The following is a 10,119-nucleotide window of genomic DNA, read 5'->3' as shown; positions in this document are numbered from 1 at the left end:
GTATTTACTTTTAAACTAAGAAAAAACGTTATTTCTTTTGTAGAATCTTCCTCTTATTATTGTTATAATACTGTATGCTACGTACATTGTAAGACTGAAAAAGCGTTATTATTTAATAAATCTACCTATATATATTTATAAGGAATTTTACCTACATAAGAGAAATACATACATACATACATACGTAATATATAATGTAACAAAATTGTTCATATATAATATGCACGCTAAAAGTGAATCCTTAAAAGAATGAGTACTCCCAAAGCTTTACAAATAATAGCACAATAGTTATTTTTAAGAGGCAACGCAAACTCTTACTACAAAACATGAAAGATAATGTCAAATTCATATTTTTTGTTGCAATACAAGATAACTGCATGAAACATTTCACCACAGGTCCACCTCTAATGTGCTTAAATAATAGCAGTAGAAAAAAGAAACAAAATAAAAAAACGAGTAATTTATTTAAAATCAAGACATATTATTTACTTCTTCACGAATTAGCGATCGAGATCGAACACATTACACTATGCCGAATTTAAAAAGATAAAATCTACATGAATTTGCCAGACGGCGGAATGCATTTTCATGTCTATCCGAATGGATTTAAATGGCGGGTTTTAAATTTGTACCTACACACACACGTGCAACAATAAATGGCGCGAAAGCGGCTAAATATGACTGTTGTCTCGTAACCAAAACCCAAATAGAATTTAAATTTCCTGAATAATTGAATTTATTAAAAAGTTATGGAAATAAAGGGTATAAATATGAATCATAAATGTCTTAAAATTCACAAGTGTATCTTTAAATCAATAAAAACCTTTGATATTGCTTCCTTATATATTTTGGGTTTGCGACAACAGAAACGAAGTGTTATCGTAGACGAATGAGGTACAGAAACACTTTGTACTGATGAATTTATTTTATGAATGAAAGATGAAGGATTACTTATAAAAATGTATTAATGTTAAACTTTATAGGAATATCAAATGGGAAAACACTGAAAAACATATTAATAATAATAGTCAAATTTATCTTAGCAAGTAAAAGATGCAGAATGGATTCCCAGTCCCTTTTTTGGTTATTTTGGCGCTTAAAAGAGAGAGAAAGAAAGAAAAAGAGACAGACGGAAAAAATGAAGAAGAAAAGGAAAGAAAGTAAAAAAAAAGAGAAAAAACGAGACAAGATCAGTTGGGATTTGGATCCCTTAGAGAGCGCCTATTACAATCCCTTACTTTGCTTCATTGAATTACGGTCTTTCCTAACTCTAGTGAAACTATGTCTCCTCACCCACCTTCTGATACTCCAGTGGCTCCAAGCAAATGTCCGGGACCTTCTCCTTCCAAGAAGGAAGCGTAAGTTTCTAAATTGATTAAGTGTGTCCCCGTGAGAGACTGATTGTGCCCATTTCCCACAGGGAGGTTGTAAGCAAAGCCATGGAGTTCCTCATTTCTGGTAAACGGAATCTGCTGGTGCAGGATGTAAGTGGAGCAACTACAGCTCTGGAAGAGGCCTGCAAGCTTCTTGGGCAGCAATTTGGTGAAACGGGTCGCGAGTGTGGAGAGGCTTACTTTTATTATGGGAAAGCTCTCCTGGAACTGGCACGGATGGAGTCTGGAGTGATTGATAACGCTTTTGACGGAGGTAAGAACCACTTTTGACCCGGAGTCCCTAATCCCATCCCTTTGCATTCCCCCTCCCTCAGTCCAATCTGACGAGGATGAAGCTAACGATTCCAAAATTGGAAATCCTAACGATGTGACTGAAGGAGAAGCTCAAAAGATATCTGAGCAGGTGGATGATGCACTCATCGAAAATTGCCAAGAGTTGGAATCCTCCAACAAGAAGAAGAATGTGAATGGCGACAAGAAAGACGCCAAAGAGGAGGGGAAAACCAATGGAGATGCTTGCAAAACAAACGGAAATCACGCGAAAGAGAGTGAAGGAAAGGAAAAAGATGGCGAGACGAAGGAGGAAGACAAAGACACTGATGTCGAAATGAGTGAGAAAGAAAAAGATGTCGAAAAGGAAGAAAATGGGCACAAGGGTAACTCATCCATCGACACTACTTTTGCCTATTTCTTCATATTTCCAGCTCTTACAGCTCCTTGTTTTATTCCTTTCTTCTTTCCCACTACATATGCAATATGCCATATGCGGGTGGGGGCTCAAAGGTTTCATGTTAAAGTAGAGATTTCTCAGTGTCCCAAAGACAACCCTTTCAGCCTTTATTGTTTCAGCGTTTATAATAATCCTTCCTTCCATCATTCCTTCTTGTATTACTCAAATTCAATAGTAAAATAATAATGTGTCATCTGAAAATACTAATTGTTCATATTTTCAGAATCAGAAGACTCTAAAGAAGATGAAGACGAAGATGAGGAATCCGAAGACAAAGATGAGGAATCTGAAGACAAAGATGAGGAATCTGAAGACAAAGATGAAGAATCCGAAGACAAAGATGAAGCCGGTGAAAAAAGTGAAAAAAAGATGAAAGATGAAGAAACGAAAGAAACAGAGTCTATTGGTTCTAATGATGCAGGTTCTTCTGAGATTAAAGATGTCAAGGACAAAGATGCAGTTGAGAAAGAAGAAGAAGAGGATCCATCTAATCTTCAATTGTCTTGGGAAATGCTTGAGCTAGCCAAGAGTATTTTTCAAAAACACGCCGACAGTATTGAAAATCCAAAGGATGATAAGCGTATTGAATTGGAAACTAAATTATGTGAGGTATATCAACTTCTCGGTGAAGTCTCCATCGAAAATGAAAATTACGAACAGGTGAGTGTCATCAGAAAAAGTACTTTTAAAGCCTAATGATCTGGGCAGGATGCTTCCTTTTCTTTTGGCAAAGCGTCCAATATCATGCAGGCAAAAATAAATACACTTGTTTAATCCCGAAAATGTATACTGATTACAATTTCGATTCATATCAAGTGAACAAATTTATTTATGATATTTCTAAATTTATTTATATTCATGAAAACATGAGTTCAATCTTTAGTACATTTCTTATAGGCTGTTGAAGATCTCAATTCGTGTCTTAGACGGCGTGAAGAACTATTGCCATCAGATTCCCGATCAATAGCCGAAACTCATTATCAACTTGGAGTAGCTCTTGGTTTTAATCTGAGATTTGATGATGCTGTCAAAGCCTTGGAGTCTTCTATTAGTGTTCTGAACTCCCGCGTACAAAAACTCGAAAGTAAATCTGAATCTCAAGATCCATCAAAGAAAGACGACGCTTTCTATACTCGTGAAAGAGAAATTGAGGAAATTAAGAAATTAATCCCAGAAATAAAGGAAAAAATTGTCGATACCCGTGATATGCAAGAGGAAACAAAAAAGAAAATCAAGGAAGGTGGCTTAGGCGCATTTGAATCTTCTAGCCCATCAAATTCTGATAAAGGCGAGTTTGAACACCTTTATTTTATACACTTAAATATGTGAAAAAATAAGTTAAAAAACTCAAATTATTGGTTTAATATGAGACTTATAATTATTTATGTTCTTCTTATTACAGATAAGCCTGTTACAAATATAACAAATCTTGTTAAGAAGCGTAAAAAGTCGGGTGAAAATGCCAATGGTGACGAGCCAACTAAGAAACCTCACTTAGAAGAAAATGGTACAAATGGTGTTAAAACCAGTAATGGTAATTCAGAAGCGAAAACAAATGGAAAAGTAGAAACTTCTGCGTAAAAACTAAAACAAACCAAATAAAAGAGATACAACCTCCAAATCGTCAGATCCAATCCATATTAAATATATATATTTTTATGTGTGACTTAACAAAGAAAACAAAAAACATTTCATTTTTAATTTATCTTGACTTAAATTATCTGACCCTTCGACATATTCTGAGATCATACATTCATGTAATCATTCCTTCACTGACGGTCGTGTCTTAAATAATTTTTTCTAATTTTTAATTTAATTGAATCTATTTTTGACTGTGAATTTCGAAGTTTTCTTTTTAGTAAGTGTTTCTAACAATAGCTATACTGGCCATTTTTTTATTGCAACCAACCACCTTTTTAAGGTATCTTGAAGTTTTAAAATTACTTCTTGAGGTGTTGTTCTATGCGAGAGTAGTACCTGCGTCTAGCTTGAAAGTTGATCCTAATGGTGTCGTTGGACATTCCTGTAAAGTATTATCTGTAGTATAATTGTTCTTAAAAGAAAGTGAATTAAATTATATTTACTATTATATATCATGATTTTCTACATTTTGTTTTATTTCATTCACCAAGGATATTGAGATGTCTGATCTTAGTTTATAATATTGCGTCTGACGTATCTAAAGCTCTAAGAGTATTGGATTTACTATATTTTTAATATAGTTCCGTAAGTGTATATATAGGCAGTCATCGAGCAGGATATTGAAATAGCTTTTTAAATTAAGCTCTTGTCAAAGAAGGGTTACGTTGATATGCCGGTTGCCATCTTACTCATTCTATAAATAAATGTGGCGCAAGCTGGCCGGGCTTCTGCAGATGGTAGAGATTGAGTGAATTTCTAAATAAACTCCTCCCCTTTTTAGCTATGTATCTAGCTTGATCCTTTCTTTCTACTTAATTCTATTTCTCTTCATTTCTAACTACTTTGGCTACAGCTACATAAATGTGGATATTACAGAGTTGATTGAATAGTTAGAAGCTCTATATTATTTATAAATTATATCAATATATTGAAATATGTCTCTCCTTCCTTCCCTCTCTCTCTCTCTCCGTCTGAGTCATCTATTGAGCTCAGCTCCCTCGTTGCCTCTTCTTCTCTTTCTCATCCTCAGTGCTCACTACTACTACTACAACTACTACTAGCTGCATACTCCCTTACTCATCTTCCTTTTTTTGTTTTTGTTTCTCTCTCTCTTTCTTTCTTTCTTTCTTTCTTCCTTCCTCCGCTTCTTTCCTCCCTGAAACGAATCAGTGCGGGTCTCATACACCACGTGGGGATTGTTGGATTGAATCTTCGTCATTAGTCCTATTGAAACATGAATCCGGAAAAGTTGAAACAATTGCAAGCTCAGGTCCGAATTGGTGGCAAGGGTACCGTGCGAAGGAAGAAGAAGGTCGTGCACCGCACAGCAACCACCGATGATAAAAAACTTCAGTCATGCCTTAAAAAGTTATCCGTAAGAAATCCCCTTGCTCATATCTTTACACTTGAGCTCTTAAATCCAACTTGCTCTGCTTAGGTCAATAACATCCCGGGTATTGAAGAAGTCAACATGATCAAAGAGGACGGAACAGTCATTCACTTTAATAATCCTAAGGTTCAAGCTTCGCTCGGAGCAAACACATTTGCCATCAACGGACACGGCGAAAACAAAGGTATTAACTCCGTTCTAGAGTCCCTCACCTCCTTAACCAACATCATCCTTTCTTGTTCTCCCATTTTTAGTTATTACGGAACTTATCCCCTCCATTTTGAATCAACTCGGCCCGGAGTCCCTCACTCACCTGCGAAAATTGGCACATAACATTCGATCTAATGAGGATGGAGGTAATGTTTAGAGTCCATGCTAGATGGATCACCTTTTTATCACTAGGTTCTTACCCTAGATGCCGTGCATTTAAACCATTTGTGCCCATATGATGGGGAACTATTGGAGAGTTAAGTGTAGGATATCCCATGATTTTTCTACTTTTTTTGGGCTTATAATAGTTGTTTTTCAATTGGTTTATTTTATATAAAGTTTAAGCTACTCTTTTTAATATTTTTTAAGGAGCAAAGTTCAACCAACTACTTTCTTTATAAAGCTTAACAATGCAATAGTAAACGGAGAGAGTTAGGTAATTTTACTTATATCTAAAAATAATATAGTATTCTTAAAAGGATAGTACCTCAAAATGTATATTTACGAAGGTATTTTTGATTATTTGTTCCCTGTCTACCAATGCTAACAAATGGGTTTATGTCCCAAAATTACAACGAACCACTACTACAAGCATCATAACTCATATTTGTTCTGTAGTCAATTCCAGAATAACTTCTTTATTACGTAATTTAAGCAAGTATATATGTACTTGTTCTTGCCTATTCTTTAGCAGGAGCGTGGCTCTCCTTTTCAATGGAATTACCCACGCGAGTTACATAGGCTACATTAAATTCCGTATTGAAGTCCTTGCTGAAGTCTTTCGAGACAGAGGCAATATGGGGCTTCGTATGGTACAGATTTCATACATGAACGATGAATTTGTCTTCAACTCATGTTTATTTATTTTTTAGGTGCAGAAAATAATAACGGCGAGGATGACGATGATGTTCCCGACTTAGTCGAGAACTTTGATGAAGCCTCTAAGAACGAAGAAGGTGTCAAGTCAGATGGTTAGTATTAAACCCTAAATATTGTACTGAAGATGAGATCATGCGATCTTCTTGCATTAGTTAAGTAGGGATTTGATTATTTTTGTAGTTGAAAAGTGTAGGGTACACTCATAATTGAATTGAGAAATCGATCTTGAAGGGAAAAAAAATTTATTAGGACTCACTGAACCAATCTAATGATCTTTTAATTCAAGTGTGCTTCTTTTTGACGTTATGGCTTCCTTTAAATAAAAAACAAACAAAAACCACTGGGCATATTATTGTTCAAATCCTGTGAATATTAAAATGTAACCTATTTTTCTGCATATTGTTAGCCCTTTACACAGGTCTCTGTACAAGATAGGACCGGCAAAATATTACGATAAGAATTAAAACTTTGCAAATTATTGTTCATTTTTATAGTTTGCTTGTATCTCAATCTTTGGTTATTGTACTGTTAAATGTGGAACTTTTTAATTTTATGTTCGATAAAATAAGGGAAGTTATTCCATTTGGTTTTTAACGTAAGAATAAACATGAGATCATCCATAGTTTCAGTTGTTATCACTTTTTTTCCTCATATCTTCTCAAATGTAATTGAAAAAACAACAACTTTTCACTGCTTCGAAATAGTACTAATAATAAGCTGTTAACTAAATGACATAAATGATCTTTGATTTTTTTTCTACATATACAGGTGACAAAGATGCTTCCACCAAACTTTAAGTTCGTTAACTTATTTAAATTTATATAAATTAACTTCTTAAAGAAATTAACTCCTTCAGAAGGTACATTTTGGTGTTGATTTGAATTTTTGTATGAACTTTTAAATATTCTCTTATGTTCTTTTTAACTTTTCTGGTTTTCTTAACCTTCAAAAATAACGAATGAAATAGTAGATTTTTAAAACTTTTCCGGCCTGAATCTTAGATCCTACACAAATTATTTTTAATAATTTTAACTGTTCTTTCGTTTGCCATTATCTAATACATTTAATTTCTTAATTTCAGACAAAGACGAAGACAAGGAAAACAAGGATAAGTGATCCTCATTAAAATAAAAACAAAAAAAAATTATAATAAAATGTTTCTTATGAAATCTTCGCGCGCAGAGAGTTTGTATAATCATCCCTTAATTATAAATTTATTTTCCTTTTTTTTGATAGTGTATCAAAAGAAAAATTCCTTTTGTCAAAAATAAAATATGAATTAAAGGGAAGTGAATTAGTTAAATATTTTGAGCTGTTTATAAATCCTTTGATTCTCATACTTAGTACATTGGATACATTCTTTTTCGTGTTTATAGTATAGAAATATATTGCGATACTCATCGAATTTCTACTTCAATGAAGCTTATTGGATTGTATATCTGGTTCAGATTGAATTCATTGATGAATCTTATTCCTTTTTTTTTATTTAACTCGGCAATTGGGAAGAGCAAAGAAGGTCCTGAATCCGTTATTAATTTGAAAAAAATAGATTTGATTCATGGGCCAGAAGGTATGGAATGGTTACTAATATTAAGCTAAAAAAATTAAATGGACTTCATGAGCTTCTCTCTCTCTTATACTCCCAAGTTATATAAATTCAAATTTAATTTTGGGCAAGTTTATGTCTATTGTTTAGCTTTTATAAAGATCAACCAGTAGTTTCCGGTATTGGAAGAACTATTCATTAGTTTTGGGAAAGTTACAGTTTGTTGGATCGAAACAATTTTACTCTAATTATCTCTGGATTGGTTTCGTAATTAAATTCGGTCTCAACAAAAAAAAAGATCACTTTTTTAGAAAAATATTTACTTAATATTTTTGCGACTTAATCTGTCCAGACAAGGTCTCCACTAGACGTAGGTTGATATAACGGATCGGAAAATCGCTATATATATGGTTAATTATCCGGTATCTGTTTGGAGTAAACTATTTTAAATTTTGGCATTATATGTGGCTCAATTAGTAACGAGGAGAGATTGGATGAAAAATGTTTAATCTTTAGCCAGGGAACGCTTAATATAATTATTTTGCCTGAAGTGCTGAATGGCATCATAGTTGAAGGAGACACGATTTTGGGGCTCATAGTTAATTTTTTTACTACATGAAATTGAGAAATTTCCAATTACTCTTAATGTATCATCATCTAATGGCCCATAAGAACAAAAAGACATATCTACGTCGACAGATGTCTTCAGTAGATAGTGTTATGTTTTTTTTTTGAAAAATAATTGAAATTTCAATTTTTTGGGTACCCCTGAATTTGACCATGAGTTTTTTAAAAGAAAAACGACCCTATAAAAAACATTTTTCACCATTTCTATTTATTTTTCCTTGGATAGGATATATATTATACTGCCCTGACGCCCCTGATGTGATGAACACCCATAAAAATTAAATAGAAAAAAAGTCCTAAAAATGGGTATATTTGTACCATTTTTTTTGATCGATTAGGCATAATATAATTATGATAATTTATTAGAATTATCTTTTTATTTGCATTGTAACAGTCAATTATTGTCTACAATATGTAAATAAGATAGAATGACTATGTAATAACATAATTTTAATGCTTTTTAAGATAAGATATATAATAAAATTAGGCAATAAAGAGATAATTTTTACATATACGTTGAGGTTAAGTTATTATGTTTTGCTCACATTTTGACATCCAATGGTTAATTATTTTCCGTAATATTAATGAAGAAAGGGACTCAAAGTTTGCCTCCTGGGCCAGTAGAATAGGTGAAAAACTATGATAAGATTGATTTAATTTTAAATTTCATATTATAAATAGTAGAGTTATGGGTTCAAGTTGAATTGTTAAAATTTTCATATTTAAGTCTGGAAAAATAGCTCAAAACTATTTTTGAGTTACCAAAGCAGTGATACGAAAATTTCCAAATGGTTCAAGACGGATCAAATATTTGATTTATTGCTTATTCTCATGCCAGAGTATTTATCATCTTCTCCGTTAGAGGAGATCTTGTCTTTGAAAATCAACTAAGAAATGTATAGTTTTGATTGTTTTAATTATTGTATCCTTAATTATATGACTATATAGAGTCCCTTACGATTCCTTTTTGATTTACAAAACCCTTGAACTCATGACTTTCTAATTCATTTAATTAGTAGAAGGATAAAAACTCGATGGAAAGACATTTAATTCATAGTTAGTGATTTGGATTGATCTTTAGTTCGAAGCATTTGGATACATCCATCCGTGCGTCACGTTCATAGGGAATATTTTTCCATTTGGATATCCTAGCCACATGCCTTTTGATCTTCAACTTCGTGTTCTGTTCCATTGGGATTCAGCCTCTTCGTGCCTCACTCGAGTATATTTCTACTTATGTCAACTCTGCTTCGTTTCCCACTCTATAAAAACTATTTCATTGATAAGAATCCTTCGCTGTCCTTGTCTCTTTTGTCATTGGGGAAAAAGTGGAAGATAATTCTTGGCTCTTAAGGATAAATGTGCTTCTCTTTTCTTTAAATATTCGTCTGCAATGCATATTCCATTCTGTTATAATATATAAATAGTTATTTGGAATTGTTAAAGTGATTAAGTGTTTAAAATATATATATATAAGTGGCCTATTAATTTCTTCGACTTATATTTAGATATTTGAAGAATGTTGTTGCAATCCTCATTCTAAACAGTTAAATTGCTTGTCACCATAATGGTATATTCTTCTACCTATTAACTAGGATCTCCACACAAATCAATTAATTACTAAATGTTTGCCATACGAGCTAATTATATGTTGTTTTATTGAAGACAATAGTTAAGATGTAACCAAATAATGATGCGTGAT

The 10,119-nt window shown here is 33.0% G+C and overlaps 2 protein-coding genes across 4 annotated transcripts; both read left to right on the top strand.

The window, feature by feature from the left end:
- The first annotated feature begins 1,124 nt into the window (after positions 1-1,124).
- On the top strand, positions 1,125-4,213 carry LOC121128656 (protein HGV2). Of its 2 annotated transcripts, XM_040724243.2 has the most exons (6): positions 1,125-1,358; positions 1,421-1,647; positions 1,709-2,050; positions 2,348-2,784; positions 3,022-3,412; positions 3,527-4,213. In XM_040724243.2, the coding sequence occupies exons 1-6, from the start codon at positions 1,282-1,284 to the stop codon at positions 3,703-3,705; spliced, it is 1,653 nt and encodes a 550-aa protein (XP_040580177.1). In that variant the 5' UTR covers positions 1,125-1,281; the 3' UTR covers positions 3,706-4,213. The 2 variants fall into 2 exon arrangements, with proteins under 2 accessions (XP_040580177.1, XP_040580178.1); XM_040724244.2 differs by lacking the exon at positions 1,709-2,050.
- Positions 4,214-4,599: 386 nt separating this feature from the next.
- Positions 4,600-7,661, top strand: LOC121128657 (transcription factor BTF3 homolog 4). Of its 2 annotated transcripts, XR_005868236.2 has the most exons (6): positions 4,794-5,140; positions 5,204-5,339; positions 5,410-5,511; positions 6,238-6,336; positions 7,013-7,103; positions 7,326-7,661. XR_005868236.2 is itself a non-coding variant. In XM_040724245.2 (5 exons), exons 1-5 carry the CDS (start codon positions 5,000-5,002, stop codon positions 7,358-7,360), a joined length of 513 nt encoding a protein of 170 aa, XP_040580179.1. In that variant the 5' UTR covers positions 4,600-4,999; the 3' UTR covers positions 7,361-7,661. The 2 variants fall into 2 exon arrangements, 1 of the variants encoding a protein (XP_040580179.1); XM_040724245.2 differs by lacking the exon at positions 7,013-7,103 and having other exon boundaries at positions 4,600-5,140.
- Positions 7,662-10,119: the final 2,458 nt, after the last annotated feature.

This window comes from Lepeophtheirus salmonis, chromosome 13, assembly GCF_016086655.4.
Source record: "Lepeophtheirus salmonis chromosome 13, UVic_Lsal_1.4, whole genome shotgun sequence".
In the NCBI taxonomy this organism is placed as follows: Eukaryota; Metazoa; Arthropoda; class Copepoda; order Siphonostomatoida; family Caligidae; genus Lepeophtheirus; species Lepeophtheirus salmonis.
The sequence above is the reverse complement of the archived record's forward strand: the minus strand, read 5'-3'. Positions and strand labels throughout refer to the sequence as shown.

Excerpts from the sequence above, each read along its gene's own strand:
- LOC121128656 (XM_040724243.2), top strand. The coding sequence starts at position 1,282 with ATGTCTCCTCACCCACCTTCTGATACTCCAGTGGCTCCAAGCAAATGT. Across the intron at positions 2,051-2,347 it reads GGAAGAAAATGGGCACAAGG|AATCAGAAGACTCTAAAGAA; the intron begins GTAACTCATCCA and ends TCATATTTTCAG. Across the intron at positions 2,785-3,021 it reads AAAATGAAAATTACGAACAG|GCTGTTGAAGATCTCAATTC; the intron begins GTGAGTGTCATC and ends CATTTCTTATAG.
- LOC121128657 (XM_040724245.2), top strand. The coding sequence starts at position 5,000 with ATGAATCCGGAAAAGTTGAAACAATTGCAAGCTCAGGTCCGAATTGGT. Across the intron at positions 5,141-5,203 it reads CATGCCTTAAAAAGTTATCC|GTCAATAACATCCCGGGTAT; the intron begins GTAAGAAATCCC and ends TGCTCTGCTTAG. Across the intron at positions 6,337-7,325 it reads AGAAGGTGTCAAGTCAGATG|ACAAAGACGAAGACAAGGAA; the intron begins GTTAGTATTAAA and ends TCTTAATTTCAG.